The 18,736-nt window shown below is 33.1% G+C and overlaps 1 protein-coding gene across 1 annotated transcript in view; it reads left to right on the top strand.

The window, feature by feature from the left end:
- Positions 1 to 18,736, top strand: part of ca (RCC1 and BTB domain containing protein claret) — a 99,689-nt gene that overhangs the window by 19,858 nt on the left and 61,095 nt on the right. The window contains exons 7-9 of the mRNA XM_072523079.1: positions 2,117 to 2,346; positions 6,909 to 7,295; positions 16,700 to 16,966. Of these exons, the coding sequence (XP_072379180.1) occupies positions 2,117 to 2,346; positions 6,909 to 7,295; positions 16,700 to 16,966 (884 nt within the window). The remainder of the gene's footprint in view (positions 1 to 2,116; positions 2,347 to 6,908; positions 7,296 to 16,699; positions 16,967 to 18,736) is intronic.

The raw sequence follows: 18,736 nt of genomic DNA, 5'->3' as shown, positions 1-18,736 counted from the left end.
GTATACAATATACAATACAGACGCACCAATAACAGCGGAGAGACATGTCAGCCTCTACGCAGATGACACAGTCTTAGCGATCAAAAACTGGCCCAATCTAGCTGTCCGATATCTGCAAAATGCACATAATGAAAATTATGCGTACAATAGAAGATTGCCATCAATCCTGAGAAATCCTAGGTAGTGATGTTCAAGAAGTGAATAGAAGCAACGAACACTCGAACAGAAATCTTAAATACAGAGATTGAGTGAAGCAAAGAAGCCAACTATCTCGAAGTTGTAATGAACAAATGCCAACCACGTTACCTCTGTCATTAAAAAGGCAAGATCTCTCCAGACGAGATTAAACGGATTAAGTAGCAGGAAGAGTGAGTTCAAGTGTAAGACGAAAATGAGACTGGTGAGCAACATCGTAATATCGATTTTAGCATACGCTTTAGTCGCTTGGGAGCTTACCTGAAAGACAAACAGGAAGAGTATTCAGCGAATCTAGTTTAAGTTCAATATCAGAGGGCGCTTAACCACCCTTCCACTCGACCTAAGAGGTCTACTGTAGCTGGCTGTAGCGAATCTAAAACAGATACACAAAGAAAACAGCAAACATACCATATATATGCGTAGTAGACAGATTCATGTAAAGAGACAAAAATGAAATAAGAGGAATGGACGAAAGAGCAGACAAGATATTCATGGAGCTGACCAACTACATGACTCTGAGAAACCTGATAGGATATGATGAGAAAGACAGATGGATCCTAGACCACAGCATTAAACAAATTAGAGCATTTGTATGAGCATAACGTTTAAGTTAGAACCAGTGGAGACAGGAATATACGTAAATTCGTATAACTACATTGTGAGATAAGAAAGAAAATATAGAATAGACTACTAACACATCCCCCAAAAAATATACTAACAAAACAAAAAACTTAAAAATCCAACAACAAAATGAAAAATCCAACAAAAATGGCCACAGGTGGGCCCCATACACGAGATCTTCGAGACTTTGCCGGCGCTGTGGGACGCTATCTGGTGCAGAAGCTCGAATACCTCCACAGTAAATTACATCTATCAGACAGCGATATGAAAAGAAAAGGAGAAAAACCCATTTGCTTTAGGTTATAGCTTCTTGCTGCACACGAATCAAAATGTCTTCCAAACCGAGTTAGGCAAAAGTGTGTGTATAAAAAATAGGTAATTTTTTTAAAAAAATTGGAGAACACTTTAAAAATTTGACCACCAGGTCCCACTAAACATTAGCTTCTGGATTAGTTTTTGTACTTTTAATACAATTACGATGATTATGTTCATTGAACATAAAACACTACCCGTAGAAGCTACTCTCTTAACATCTTTTCTGAATCATAAAACTTAAATTGAGAAACGTTTGGGTAACTTAACTAAGGTATCTACTCATATTCGTTTATGAAAGTTGCTCGTTTCAGTAACACCAATTATCAGCATCATCATCAATCAGCCCTGAGTTATCCATTGTTGAACATAGGCCTCCTCTAGACTTTTCCATCTGCTTCTGTTCTGCGCCTCTGCTATCCAATTGGTCACGATTCTTTTGAGGTCGTCGGTCCATCGCGTTGGGGGTCTTCCTCGGCTTCGCTTGTCAGCCCGTGGTCTCCACTCAAGCAATTTTTTTGCCCAACTGTCGTCTTTCATTCTTGCAACATGTCCTGTCCATCTCCATTTTTGCCTTGTAATATGTTCGATAATGTCTTCCACTCCGGTTCGTCTACGAACTTCCTCGTTTCTTACACCAATTATATCTGCCCCTAATCATTTAATTTATGACATTGTTAGTTCTTTCCTCTACAAAACGATTTCTTACATTCCAAGTTACAGTTTTCTTCTATCTCATGATTGAGCCGAAGATTTCTAGCAATCACTTTCCATGTCGTTACTGAATGATGTGTTGTATTTTGTACAAAATTTCACTAAATTATTTTCATATTTGTTGGCTTCGGTCGGTATTTTGATTTTAATTTACCCACCGTTTACTTGAAGTATGTTGATGAAAACTGTCCTTATTCGCCACTCGAGAGAGTATATTCATCACGATATTTAAATACCATATTATAAAGCAAATATTACCTTTTATTTTTAGGAATTCAACAGTGATGCGATGATAGCCCAGTTTTATATAGAAAACGGAAAAATACTCAGGTTATTCAAACTCGTCGATTTATCTTCTGTTCGTTTGAAGAAAAGAGACGACAATAAAAAAGACAAAGTATATGAATTGCCAAAGACTGTAGATGATTTGCATTTGCAAAAACCAAGAATAGATACCTGTATAATTGTAACTGACTCTTGTATTTATAAGATTGGTGTTTGGTGAGTTAATTGATAAATTTATAATTTCATTCCGAATATTATTATTTTATTTAAATAATTTTTATTTTTGGTTATACACAATTCCTTATAAATGTTAGCATCGCATTTAACAACTGTTCTACTGTGTGTAACATTTCTTTAAATTTTATAAAGTTGATTGACCTCCGAGGCTAAACACAAACAACAAATTAAAAGTTTTATATTTCATTCTGCTTTGCATTTCTTTTCATTTGACAAATGTATTTGGATTATCGAACACAAAATATAAGTTTTATTGTCGCACTAATTTATTTGGAAAACCTTTTCCAGAATAAAATCAAAGTTGGTAACAATAGTTACAGAGGCTAATGAAAGAAGAGATCGAGTGACATAATACTCTTTCATAGGTCATTATAGGTCTAAAAGGGCTCTATATATGTGTGTGTATTTTATTTTCGTATTTATCATTTTTGTTGACTTGTAAACCGGACTCACCTTTGAGTATCCCTATATAATATATAGATTGCGTTATCAGTCTGTCCATCTGAAGTTGAAAATCATAGCTCAGATACGCTATATCGAGAGAACTGTCTGGTTCATTGGTTTTTTAACAAGCTTTCCTTTTTTCTGATCATTATCACATCTATATAGATGTATCTAGATGATGTAGGATCACCAGTGGTTATTCCAAATACTATTCTTTGGGTTCAAACTATCACCTTTAGGCAGCGTGCTTTCTAGAGAACGGGACTCAATTCTACAAGCGTTAATTTATATAAACACCAGCGTCATTTCAAAATCCTTATTTCAATTTGATTATAATTACTGACTAAGTGCATTACATGCGATAAAACAGCTGTATACAATGAATTCCATAAGCCATCGACAAAAATCAATTTTCTAAACAATGCCAGACAGTCAGTTCACTTCATTCGGGTTTCAACCCATACCAGTCCAGTAGTCAGCGAAGAATCCCATCAGCATGATCGTAAAACCAATCATAGTGCATCTTCAGTGTTAGTGAATACAGTTGTTTCCGATTCTAGACCGTTCCTAAAAAAAAGTTGTTACGGAGACGATTTCTCCGTGGATATTAAAGCCACCATCCATCTAACAATAATCCATCACTGCATGAAAAAAATATTTAAAAAAAACTTAAAACTTTACAAAACCTAATATTTCAACTTAAATCTTAGTTGCCATGAAAATAATATTACTGTTAGAAATTGTTGACAAATTGCAGTTCCACTGTAAATTTATGCATGTCTGCTAAAATATTTATTTCCAATTATTTTAATAATACAGTGTATACCAGTACAAAGCTGAGTCAAACAGGGTGACTCGTTAAGCCCACTTCTCTTTATAATAATGGACGAAATAATACAAGCAGTACGTAAAGGTCATGGTTACAGAATGGGGATAAAAGAAATCCAAATATTATGTTATGCAGACGACGCCGTATTAATCGCCGAGACAGAAGACGAGCTGCAAAGATTAACACAGATCTTCAATACAACAGCCAAGAAATGCAATATGATAATATCATCAGAAAAAACCAAATGTATGACAACATCTAAATACCCACTACGATGTAAAATCGAAATTGATTTGCAGGAAGCAAGGTTTAGATATCTGGGAATAGATATAACTAGTTACGGAGATGTTGAAGAAGAAGTACGACAACAATGCTTAAAAGCAAGTAAAGCGGCGGGATCTCTTAAAGACACAATCTGGAAGAACAAACACCTAAGACAAAACACAAAAACAAGAATATATAAAGCAGCAACTAGACATATATTAACATACCATACACGGCGGAGACAAGACTTGATACATCTAAAACGAGACGACTACTAGAAACAACAAAGATGAAAATACTCCGACGAATATCAGGGAAAAGTCTGTTTGATAGGGAGAGAAGCGAAAACATAAGAAGAGCATGCAATATAGAAGACATAAGTGGATGGGTCACAAAACTGAAACAGGAGTGGAACGAACACATTAGTAGAATGGCAGAGGATAGGATAGTACGAATAGCAGGACATAAGTCACCAAATGGACGAAGAAGTATTGGCATACCAAGAAAAAGATGGTGCGACAATTTAAACAATTTAGGAGGCTAATATTGAACAAGAAACAGGCTTTAAAGACTACATACAAGAAGGAAGAGGAAGAAGAAGATTTTAATAATATTTTATGTCATGGCTGCAAGATTAGGTTTTAGAGAAAGTGTTGAAAGTATACATTCTTTGGGAGTTAAATATTATATTTATATAGGACTAAGCCCCAATTGATTGTAATAAAAATTACATTTTATATTTATTTTGACGTTGACGCAATTCCAGAAAATGCTTAGAATATCGATTAATTAGCCTAATGGGCAACACTCTTAAGATGTTCATAAGAATACTCAAAAATAGAATCAGCCACAAATGCAAAGAAGATATCTCGAAGATACCCCATTTCGTTTTAGAAATGCCATGGGAGCTAGGGAGGCACATTTTGTGCTAAATATCCTATTACAAAATTGCCGTGATCAAAGAAAAGATGTATTTGTATGCTTCGTGGACTTCGAAAAGGCATTCGACAAAGTGAAACATGTAAAATTAATGCAGATGCTAAAAAATATAGGAATAGTTGACAAAGATATTCGTGTCATTAAAAATCTGTACTAAAATCAAGATGATGTCGTAAAAATTAGGAACAACTACACTGACGAAATCTCCATACAACGAGGAGTCAGACAATGTTGCATTTTGTCCCCAAAATTGTTTAATGTTTTACTCGGACCAGTTATTAAAAAGGGCACTTGAGAGATGTCCAGACATAGAAATGAATCGCAGAATAGCAATGACTAAAACTACTTTTATGAAAATGAAGACATTTCTTTGCAATAATCGACTCAGTTCAGAAATAAGATAAAGATAGGTGCTATGTTTGGCCTGTACTTTTGTATGGAGCAGAATTGTGAACACTAACAGTATCAAGCATGAACAGAATTGAAGCATTGGAAATGTGGATTCGTAGACGCATGCTGAAGATACCTTAAACAGCAAGAAAAACTGATGAGGAAGTACTAAGGAAAGTCAACAAAGATCGAGTACTAAGGAAAGTCAACAAAGATCGAGAATTGTCAAAGATATATAGTGAGGGGAAATCGATAGGCCATCCTTAAAACAAAATAGAAGGCCGTAGAAGTGTAGGAAGAGAACAGATTTCTTAGTTAAAAAACATACATGAATGGACTCAGATATCAAATACATCACAATTATTCCATGTGGCAGAAGATCGAGAAGCCTTTGCAATAGTAATCGCCAACGTCGGATAATTCTGATATGGCACGTGAAGAAGAAAATTTCCAAAAAAAAAAGTGTTGTTTAGCGACGAAGCCACGTTTACTACAAATATAGTAGCATCAATTGTTACTATTAGACACCATATAATTCCCATTGGGTAATAAACTGTAAAAGCCAGTATTCTATAAAAATCAAACAATTAAATTTATTTATCCAGTTTGTTTATTTTCAGAATAGAAATATTAGGTTTCATGTAAAGTTAATAATGTAAATGCGTTATGTTCATTAAATTTTTATGGTATTTTAATCATTTTTTTTTCATGCAGTGGAGGATTATTATTAAAATTATTTAAAAAATAATACAGGGTATTCTTTCGTGCCTTAGTGAGTTTTAAAATTTTAAATTGTCATACCTTCTTGTTCAATCACAAATTAGTCCATTAATTTGTAATCTCACATTAATCTTAATTTCTTGAATTTGTATAGTTTGACCGTGTATAATTGTCAAACATATCGATTAGTAGCTTAATTACAGTTTGTTAAATTGCCTTCAAACTATGGCCTAATATTTTATTGAGGAAATGCCTGCAATCATTTCCTCGGTTCAAATTATATTTGCTAGCTTTCAAAAGTCAAAGGTTTTTATTCTATGCAGAGGGCAATACACTTAATAGATGAATTATAGCATTTTAGTGATATTATAAATATATCTTCGGGACTAGTTTGGGAGGCAGTCAAATATAAATTTTTACCTTAACAACAACTATAGTGTAATAATTCAGTAGGTGTCAATAAAATTATATTTTACTCCACAACTTCAACATTTTATTTTATCATCGTCGATCGAGAAGAATCAGACAAAGGGAATTTAGAAACAATTCGAACTTATTCGAATTTGTCCACTTCATTATTAATAAATATATTTTATTAAAATGTTTGTCATGGCTTTTTAAAGTCACTCTTAATCCAATGGTGTAGAAATTTTTTCAATAAAGAAATTGCTATTATAAATACTCCATTTTTGATTAAGGAAAAGTAAAAAACGGTTAAAGTCGGTTAACAACTTCAAATTTTATAGAGATGTTTCCGATAAGAATGGGTAACACTGAATATAATGCTTAAAACTATTTACTTAAACACATTCTGAAAAAAGGTTTGAATTAAGTTTCGTAATAAAAAAATGTTACTTCGGTAACATTGATAAGAAAATTTAACAGGTCTAATGTTCCCATTATTTTTCAAGTGTATTCCTACGTCTGTATTAATTTATTTTTATTGATATTTTAGTTGTTCTCCTATAAAGAAATTTGTGGAATATGTTACGGAGGAAAATGACTTGGAAAGAGCTGAACAACTTTCACGCATATTCGGATTGAACATTCAACAACTACTAGAATGTTGCGGAGATCTACTAATCTCTCGAGGTTCTTTCCATTCCGGCATAATTTTATATAAACAAGCAAAAGTACATCTTCTTAAAAGAGTTCTAAAGCTCGCAATTTCAGCAGATTGTAAAACATTATTAAAGTTTGTGCATCTGTGTCTCAGTGCTAGTAAAGTCGATATGTCTGTAGCTACAAAAATTCATATTGGAAATTTGGCTGTGATGGCTTATACTGAATTGATTTTACGGTACGGTGGACACCAAAGAATATCGAACACCAAGGATTTTATGTAAGTAATTAACTAGTACAGCTGCGGCCATTGAATAGTTTACACCCTTACATATCTATACTGCGTTTCGCAGTTACTTTGCAGTACATACTTTTATGAAGATAAGTGTTGCAAGACATATATTTTTAGCAATTTATATTTTTCTTTTCTAGAGTTCGTTGTTTCTAGTTCGTTGGCTTTATACCTTTTGTTTCTCGTTTGGCTTATCAGCAGTATTCGAACATTTTAAACACTCGTTTAATTTAAATTTAAAAATAGATTCAATAGTAAATTGTTAGAATGTAACGTCAGCTTAATAACAATAAAGCAATTGATACCGTACCCACGAAAAATAATTCATTGTGGACCTAAGTAATTATAGAAAATAAGGTACCGTAGAACGGGGTGACTTTGTTAATTTTTTTTATATTTTCTTACGTAACTTTTGAATGGGTGATCCCAAAAATGTGGAAAAATGTCCATTGGGATGCATCTTATGTTTATGTAATTTATACTGTTAGTATATATATCTTTAAATTGAGGATTTTCTCAAAAAAAATAAGTAATGGTATATCAAAATCACCCATTGATGTGGGGTCACTTTGATACCCTATTTTAAAATAGCTTGGAGGATGCATAAAAGCTGTAATGGTGTCAATGTCAACCCATTTTTAAATCGATCAAGCCAATTTTTAGATATTTCAATTTTAATTTTTGGGGTGACTTTGACAGCTGCTATAGGCACAATAATTAGTATATAATAAATAATTTTACAGGTAGCTAATACTTTATTCAGGTAAAAAACATTTTAGCAAATTAGTAAAACAGTATAAAATAGTAAAAAAAGCCAAAAGAATGTATTTTGAACGGAAACAAAATCAAAGTTATTTTTCTTTAACATCAACTCTTAAAGACTTCTTCAATCAAAGTTATTTTTCTTTAACATCAACTTAAATAGAAAACATTAAATAGAAAATTTAAAGAAATCGATAATACAACGGAAAGCACAGAAGATAAGATAGAATCCCTTAAGAAAACAATAGACGACATTAAAGACAATTTTATGAAGAACGAAGAAGGTAAGAATAAGACATGGATGACGACAGAGATTCTGCAACTAATGGAAGAAAGAAGGAAAAACAAGAACGATAACTCCATGTATAAAACATTACAGCGAGAGATACAGAGAAAGATCAGAGAAGCCAAACAGAAAGAACTGGAGAAAAAATGCCAAGAAATCGAAATTCTCCAAAGTAAATACGACGACTTCAACGTGCATAAGAAGGTAAGAGAAATTACAGGTAAATGTAAAAACAGAAGAATAAGTAAACTTGTTAATGACAATGGAGAGATAATCGTGGACAAAGAGAGTATCAATGATACCTGGAAAAATTACATAAGAAATTTATTTTTGATGAGAGAGAGAACCAGCCCCCAATACCTACGGAAACAGGACCACCTATACTAGTGGCAGAAATAAGAGCAGCCATAATATCACTAAAAGAAGGTAGAGACCAGGACCAGACGGAGTACAATCTGAATTTCTTAAACTTCTTGATGATGAATCTTTAAGAGTACTATGTAAAATCTTCAATAATATCTATGACACAGGCAATATCCCAAAAGATTGGCTACTTCAGAATTTATTACCTTACCAAAGAAACAAGGAGCAAAAAAGTGCGGAGAATATAGGCTAATAAGTCTAATGAGCCATACATTAAAACTTTTTCTTAAAATTATACATCGTAGAATATACAAGCTATGCGAAGAGAGAATACAAGACACACAGTTTGGATTCATGAAAGGCGTAGGTACAAGAGATGCACTGTTTAGTCTACAAGTATTATTTCAAAGATGCAGAGATATGACTTGCGATATTTACACCTGCTTTGTGGACTACCAAAAAGCATTTGATACAGTTCAACACCAAAAAATGATGGATATTCTAACAAAAGCCCAAATGGATGATAAAGATCGGCGTATAATACAAAATTTATACTGGAACCAATCAGCCACAATAAGAACGAATTTTGGAGGTGAACCAACGGAAATGATCCAGATTCTACGAGGCGTTAGACAAGGTTGTATACTTTCACCTATATTATTTAATCTATATTCAGAGGAAATATTTAGTGAAGCCTTGGAAAAATGCGAACATGGAATACTTCTAAATGGAGAACGCCTAAACAACATCCGTTATGCAGACGACACCGTTATTTTTGCAGACAGTTTGAACAGTTTACAGCAACTAATAAACAAAGTAAATGAAGTAAGTGAAAGATTTGGACTTCAAGTAAATATAACAAAAACTAAATTTATGATCATCAGCAAAAATAAAGTTAGAGACGCTCAACTACTTATCAATAATACACCAGTGGACCGAGTAAAACAGTATAACTATCTTGGAACAACAGTAAATGAACAATGGGATCACTCACAGGAAATAAAATGTAGAATAGAGAAGGCTAGGAGTGCATTCAATAACATGGCCAAACTCTTTAAAAGCCACAATCTTAATCTGGAGATAAAAGTAAGGCTCCTACGATGTTATATCTTCTCAATATTGTATTACGGAGTTGAATCCTGGACACTAACTGAAGCAATGGAGAAAAAACTTGAAGCCTTCGAGATGTGGCTATACAGGCGAATTCTAAGGATATCATGGACAGACAAGATAACCAACGAGACCGTATTACGAAGAGTGGGCAAAGAAAGAGAGGTGATGTATACCATTAAAAGGAGAAAGTTGGAATATCTCGGACATATAATGAGAAACAGCACTAAATACAGATTACTGAAGGTAATCCTACAGGGTAAAGTATTCGGAAAGCGAGGAATTGGGAGAAGGAGAATATCATGGTTGAAGAACCTGAGGAAATGGTTCTCCACAACAACAACGAATCTATTTAAAGCATCAGTCAATAAAATAATTATAGCCAGAATGATTGCCAATATTCGGAACGAATAGGCACTGAAAGAAGAAGAAGAACATCAACTCTGCCAGGAAATGTACATGTAGTTGCTGTTTCATTTGTTTCAACCGATGGGGTCTTCAGAATTGCTAAGATATCATCGAAAGGAGCGTTAAAAACGTCGGTCTCCACAACTTTAAAATGTTTATGGGTCTCATCCAGTGATTTAAGTCCAATGAGTTCGTATTCGTCAAAAGGTAATTTCTCTTGTATCCTTCCGGCATATACGTAATTTTTACATTTTTGTTTACCTGACATAATTTTTACAAGCACGTAAGTTCCAACATTCAATTCAGCAAGGGAGGGTTTTGTATTCATCTCATCTTCATATGATTGGTCCTCCACAGAATCTTCATTTTCGCTTTCACTATTATAGCTGTTTAACTCGCTATCGGAGGAGCTGTCATCTGCCGTTATATGTCGACTTACACTTTTACCAGGTTGGATATGAAGTTTCTTTTTACTTTGCCGTTTAGTAACTTCTATCTCGGACTTCTTATTCATCAGATAGTCTGTGAGGCTGTCGTTAATCAGAGGTTCTACATAATCAACATCATGGTTGATTGGTGTAATCTTACTCAAGACTTTATTTGGATCGAAAGGGACCATGCCACAAACCTCGAACCCATTCTTCAAAACTCTCTTAATTGCACTTTTTTCACAATCTCCACATTTGTACTCAGTTTTTGCAATTGTCTGATCCATTAATTCCAAGCATTTTTTTAATAACGACGGAAATTGATCTTTAGGTACACCAGTAATTTTTGGGTGTCGCAATTTAAATTCCGTCAAAACTTTTCGCCAAGAGACTTTCATGGGTTTAAAAAAAGACACATCCAAAGGCTGGCATATGTGTGTTGAATTACTGGGAAGGCACGCAAATTCAATATTGTGCAATTCACACAATTCTAAAACATGATATGAAAAGTGAGACGCCAAGTTGTCGCCGATCATAACTTTTTTACCTTCCAGCCGTCTTGCGTGGGGTAATAATATGGTCTCAAACCAGTCTGTAAAACAAGTTACCTCCATCCACCCATTTTTTGTTCGGTTATATCTAGCTCCTCTTGCGCAACATCCACTACTACAACAAGGAGAGCCCTGTGGACCTCCTAATGTCCATGCATCCTACATATGTTCGCTGCGATATATTATATAAGGAGGGAGTAGTGTACCATCAGCAGCACCGCACATCATTATTGATGTGGCGGCTTTACTATGATTAGTGATTTGTTCTGGATATTTGGTCCCTCTTCTATAAAGCAATCTTCTTTTCCCCGGATCATCACTAACGTTGGTTTCATCGTAATTGAAAACGTGTGATGGAGGGCAATTTGAGAGAGTTGTTCTTAAATTATTGAAATATGATTCTATCGTTTCTTTTGTGACACCTGTCCGAGCTCTAGTAATGTTAGACGCAAGTCGTTCAGAGATTTGCTGACTATGTCTCTCTAAAAAAAGTTTTACCCAGTCGTTACCAGGACTTACCCCGTTTTTAAATTTAGAGATAATTCTTCCAGTTCTTTCTAAATAACTCTTAGTGAAAAGTTGTACATCTAGCGTCGATAATGGAAATCCCCAAATTTGGCCCCCTGGCTTCTTCACATGCTTCCCTTTGTATTTATTATATAAAGTACCATACGGAATTTTAAATCTTTCTGAAGCGGCTTTAACAGACAAGTTTCCGTTTACTATTTGAAGCAGAGCATGTTCAAGAGTTTCGTCAGAGAAGTTCTTGTAGCTTCTTGATCCCAACTTTCGTTTATAAACTCGCGGCATTTTTTCTTTTCATGCAGATAATGACGAAATCCTGAAAATAATTAACGGTTTGAAGTTTCATTAAGCAAACTATAAAAAGAAATAAAGTATCAAAGTCACCCCGAAAAATGTATCAAAGTGACCCCGGATAAGAAATCATTCAATTTCATGGAGTAGTTACGGAAATAAGTTAGGTTAAATATTTTAAAATAGTGACAACTAGACCTACATTAAGGCAACATACACAAAATTACCTGCAATTCTATTGTAAGAGCTGTATGTTTAAATTTAGTAACACAATATAAAATCTTCAAATTCAAACAAAAACTTCAATGGTGAATTTACAACCGTATACTTTTGATATTGGCCACAAACACCTTCTGCTATAGTGAATCAACATGTGCACTGAAATCAAGTTCAGACAACCACCATAACGGACGAAACATTTGGGTTGTATACTCTCTTGAAACAAAATATTCATGTTTTATCAAAGTCACCTTATAGAATCAAAGTCACCCCATTCTACGGTAGTAGTATTGTAAATCTGTATGTATGTAATTATACATATCTACTTTATACATCTTAAGAATAACGTTAATTCGCCAAAACCAAATTATATTAAGTTAAATATAATTTAAATTGCTGGAATATTCTATTTAGACGGACTTCCAAGTGTTTCTGTCTACTTAAAACCGGCAACACTGAGCTCCATGGTTCCATAAGATTTACATAGCCATATGCTGCTCCTACTGCAGTCACTGCGAAACGCAGTATACGAGCACTTTCCCATATCAGTTGGCCCAACGTTAGATTGATAAGAAAATTAAATTTTAAAAAACAAAAAGCGCAGCGTAAATTTTAGAAGTTTTAATGCATCGAACAACATTTTTGAATTTCCTAATTATAGAAAATATTTTATAACGCAATGAAAACTATTGATTAAACAGAATAATAATAAATTTTTAAAAAACGCATAGAATATGTAATATTAACAAAAAAATGTGAAAGTTTACCACTGAGTTACATCCTCTTTATTTTTAATGACATCCACAATCTTCGATTTTTCCTTCAATTCGTTGACGGTCCTGACAGGATGTTTTCTCAAAGCTTTTTTCATTTCGCGCCACAAAGTCTCTGTCGGGGCCGTTAGAAACCCATTCCAGAAGTGGTATGCCATGGGCTTCAATCCATTTTAAACTCTTTTTTGAGGTATGACAACCTGCGCCGTCTTGTTAGAAGACAAAATCTTCCGCTGATGTTAAACGGTGTTCCATAATCGGTAAAAGAGATTCGTCTAAAATATTCAAATATTTGTCCGTGCTTACAATCCCGTCGATAAAATGTAACTTTCCCACAACTTTAGACGACATGCTGCCCCAGATCATGACACATGCAACAAATTTGACTTTTCTCTTCAGACAGTCGGGATGGAAAGCTTCATTTTTCCTGCGAATGACGCGACTCCTACTGTCTCCAACACACACTTCAAATCTGGACTCATCACTCCATTGTATTGAATCCCATTGCAACTGAGTACAACCTTTATGCTCTTTTGACCATCTTAGTCTGTTTTTCTTTTGTTGTAATGTTAAAAGTGGCTTTTCTTTAGCCTAAAATAAAATGAAATTTATTAAAAATAAATCTTTTCAACTATAAAACTTACTTTGTAAGCACCAAATCCTAATTTGTGGGCCTCTCGGTGACATGGTGATCTAGAAATGTGTCCAATAACGACACTCCATACAACGCTCAACTCCATATAATTTGCTCGTCGATTTTTCACTATAATACCTCTTAAGAGCGTAGGCGCAAAATTTCGGACCAATGCTTTTTAAATGCATTCATTTTTTTTACGAATCCTTAGAAAACTAATAAATATTTTTGAAAAATTTAAACGCAGAATGGCATATAACATTATTACCGAGGGCCGAGTCCTTTAGAATAAACAAAAAGTTTCTTTTGAATGAGATATTTGTAATTAAAAATCTTACTTAAACACTTAATTTTCTCTTCTTTTTCACCCCTGTAACTTATTAAAATAAACTAGAAGTTTTTAGGGACTTTCGGCCCTGCGTAATAATGTAATCTTTCATTCTGCGTTTAAATTTTTCAAAAATACTTATCAGGTTTCTCAGGATTCGAAAAAATGAATGCATTTAAAAAGCATTAAATAATTATAAACAGTAACACTATTAATATTTGGTGGAAGCCCTATTATTATCAATATAACCTTGCAATATTCTGTTCATAAATAGCATTCATCTCCTTATGTTATACTCAACAAGCTCCTCCCATGCCTGCTCAATTGATTCCCATAGTTTAATTGTATTCCGTGGCATAAGGTTTCATTTATTTAATTTCTTTGTCAACTCTGCCCACACGTTTTCGATGGGGTTAAGGTCTGGAATCCGGGAAGGCCACGGAAGAACATTAACATGAGTTTCTTCAACTCGACCGCAACCGTACATCAGCATTATTATTATTGATATTTGTAATTTTTTGTACCCATTTAAGCGTTTGATTTTATTAATTTTCTTCCCTTCTTCCTTGCTTTTCTATTTAGTCGAACAACTTTCTATAGTATTTTCGTCCTTTATTCTTAAGCTTTTTTTTATTTCCATAATATTCTTTACGTTAATTGTTTTCGTTATTTTGTATTAAGTAATTTTAGGGTTCTGGTTTTCTTAATTTCTATATTTCTTATTCGTCTTATTTGAATACTCTTATTTTTAACTTGTAGTTATTGTGTATATCCTACTCCTCCTAAGTGCCTTCTCTGTTGAGGTTGGCGATCAATATGGCAAATTTCTCTCTGTTCTGGCCTCACATTTCCTCTTGTGTGGTTCCAATCTCTGATGTTTCGTAGCCAACATTTTTTCTTTCGTCCTATGCCCCTTTTACCTTCAATCTTGCCTTCTAATATTACCTGGAGCTGCTCAAATTCTCTATGGCGCATTATGTGTACTAGATTTGACGTCTTTCTAATTTTGATAATATTGACCAGATGAGAGCGTGTGTTCATTATTGTGTATATATTTATTATTTATTAGTGTATGTATATATATATATATATTTGGAATATATTCAATGGTTGAATAGCAGAGGTTTTATCGGTCAATAATTGGCAAATAAAAGTCGTCAACTACTTTATTGATTTATTCGAATACGTTTCGCTTTTATTTTTAAAAGCATCGTCAGTTCGCTACAAATAAAAAAGATTTTAGAATATAAGTAAACAAACCAACAGGGTTCATACTTACAAAAACAATGTGTAGGGTTTTTTTTTATAGATGTTATAAAAACTCTACGATAACTTAACATTAAAGATTAAAAACTAAACGAGAGAAACGAAACAAAAAATACAAGTAAAACTGTAAGAACATTAGTTCATTTAATTTTGTTTTTAATTTAATGTTTAATGTTCTTACAGTTTTACTTGTATTTTTTGTTTCGTTTCTCTCGTTTAGTTTTTAATCTTTAATGTTAAGTTATCGTAGAGTTTTTATAACATCTATAAAAAAAACCCTACACATTGTTTTTGTAAGTATGAACCCTGTTGGTTTGTTTACTTATATTCTAAAATCTTTTTTATTTGTAGCGAACTGATGATGCTTTTAAAAATAAAAGCGAAACGTATTCGAATAAATCAATAAAGTAGTTGACGACTTTTATTTGCCAATTATTGACCGATAAAACCTCTGCTATTCAACCATTGAATATATTCCAAATTTAATCAACGGTCGTATTTTTTACTATATATATATATATATATATATATATATATATATATATATATATATATATAATTATAATGTTTATAATATTCTACGTTGTCTTTCGATTCCCAGTGTCCACTGCGTGCGTTGTGTTTTGGCACATATCTACATTTAGCTCCCTTTCTTTCATTGTATCGTCAGTACCGTCCCTCCAACTTTTTTGCGATCTACCTCTTCTACGTCTTCCATGTGCTGTCCAGTTTGATATCTGCTTTGGTAATCGATCTTCTCCCATTCTCTGAACATGACCATACCACTTCAGTTATTTTTTTTATGTAGTCAACCATTGGGTTTTCAAGGTTCATGAATCTACGGATATCCTCATTGGTAAATCTTTCTCGACGTGATCTTCCAGGTGGTAAGATAATACTTTTTATAGTGGTTTGGTCTGGTATATCCTCCTTTTGTTTTCTTTGGAGATATTTTGGTTCCACAGAACTCCGTTTATCATTTTTATGGCTTTTCATCCTTTCATATTTTTGTCTTTTATTGCTTCGCCCAGAGTTTCATGATCCGTCAATTCCATGCCCAAATGTTTGTTCATTTTGTTATATTCTATGCGTTCTCCAATATTAAGAATTATATCTTCTTTTCCTCCTCTTACACACATATATTCAGTTTTGTGCATATTTACCTTTAGGTTCCACTTTTTGTATTCTTCAATTAAGTTGCGGGTCATATATTCTAGGTCGCATTTTCTCGTGCTAATACTACTTGATCATTCGCAAAACATAGTATATATAGTACGTGGTTTTTCGTTCATGGAATTCCCATATTTTTATACTTCCTCTTTCAGTTTTAAGGTATGTGCCAAGTATATTTTAAATATTGTCGGTGAGAGGCACCATACCTGTTTTAGACCATTGTTTACCATTAGTATGTATACCATTGCTATATATTATTATTTATTTAATTTTAGGAATTTTTTGTCCTTCGAAGAATATTACGATCAGATTTTAGCTGTAAACGTAGCCTGCCAAGCTGGTCACTGGAATGTCGTAGCACTATTAGCGAAATCGAGAGGTTTACAACCTGAAGTTGTTACTGCTTTAGGGCAAATTTTACAAAGCGCTAGGGCTCCAAAACCTTCTGAGAGAGACTTTTTGTATGCTCTTTCTGAACCTTGTCTAACACAAAGTTTACTTATTTTTGGACAGTGTTCACAATATATTTTCCAGTATGTTCGGTAAGTATCTCAATATATAGTTATGTACGTATTTTTGAAGTTATACTTCTATACGCGCGTTTCACGTTGGAAATTTGTATGGGAGTGAATCTGTGAAATCATTACATATGTAAGATAATGAGTAAGAGAGAGACAGAAGATATATTTTCCTTCTCTTCCTCTCTCGAATATAAAAATGTTCCTTTTGTATATATAATTTAATATTATATATATTATATAAAGATATATATACATATAATATTATACATATATTAAAATATTTATTAATATTATTATTTAGGTGATATGTTTTGTATTATTTATTAAATGTTCATAATTATATTAGTCTTTTGTATTCCAAAATAATAATCTCAATAAATCACTGTATGGTCCAGAACTGTCAATTTTGAAATATCTTTGTGTCATGTCCTCGGTAGTATAGAAGTCAGTATCCCCGCCTGTCACGCGGGAGACCGGGGTTCGATTCCCAGTCGGCGAGGACTTTTTTTATTAATATTACATTATTGTCATTTTTAAATACTTATGGATATTGCATTTTAATTTGTATTGTATTATTATATGGAATTATGTTGCACTGTATTGTAGTGTATTTTTTTTATGTATGTTATTGTCATTTTTAAATACTTATTATTTTTGAGTTTAATTTGTATTGTATTATTATATTAATAACAAAATAAACAATGAATTTTACTGCAGAGTATGTGTAAAAAAATATACATTTTCATCAAAATATTGATTCAATCCTTCATTGTTAGTAAGTTGTTATTAATTCTGTTTCTCTTTCTGCTATGTCTTACCTATAGAATTACATATGTAATGATTGTGCAGATTGACTCCCAAATAAATTTGTAACGGCGAATGCGTGTATAGAAGTGTAACTTCCACCGGCAGTCCCACTGGACTGCCACACCCGTTTTTTTTTATTATTTTTACTGTTAACAACATTTATTGGGTTTATATATACAGAGTAATCAACTTATAAAGCAGTTTAAAGTTTTTTGTGTATATTTTTTATATATTTTTTCCATCGAGTTAATGTAAGGTTTTAGTATCATTTAAGAAGCTTTGGTAATTACCTGCAAATCTCTATAATTAGTAGAAAACCGCAACTATCTTGGTACAATACTAAATCACATAAACGATGACTCCAAAGAAGTTTATATTCGAATAGAAAAAAAGACGAAGAAATTCCAATAAAATGAGAAAAGTACAAAAGGTCTTTAAGAAAAATTAATAAAGGAATGAAAATAATGAAAATATAGTGACATATAAATAATAAAGATTGACACATAAACAACAGAAGGACGTTTTTAAAGTTATGGTCAATTTTAGTGAAAATGTTAATAAATTGGCGACCTGCATAGTTAAAATGAAGCACCCAGAGTTAATTATCTATTGGCATAGTTTCTTTCAAGCAAAAATCATCGAAAATATGGAAACATTTAAATAAAGCAACAACTCAAAAATTTTTTTGTAGGAGAAACTGCAAGACCACTAAGTGTCAGGATAAACTAGCATGAAACATACATCAAAAACAGGGACTTCGACAAATCACAGATTTGCAAACATGTCTGGAACGACGAACACATGTATAATGCCATCGAGTATAATGCCATCAATTGTCATGAAAGAAACCGACATGAAAAAGGGAAAAAAATCAAAGAAGCAGCTCTGATCTTACTTAATTAAGAAAAATGTGTATCAAACTAATCAGCAGAATGTAGCAAGCTCTTTTTGCCAATACTAAAAGAAGAAAGCCAGAGACACATT

Source organism: Diabrotica undecimpunctata, chromosome 2, assembly GCF_040954645.1.
Source record: "Diabrotica undecimpunctata isolate CICGRU chromosome 2, icDiaUnde3, whole genome shotgun sequence".
NCBI classification, from domain to species: Eukaryota; Metazoa; Arthropoda; class Insecta; order Coleoptera; family Chrysomelidae; genus Diabrotica; species Diabrotica undecimpunctata.
The sequence above is the reverse complement of the archived record's forward strand: the minus strand, read 5'-3'. Positions and strand labels throughout refer to the sequence as shown.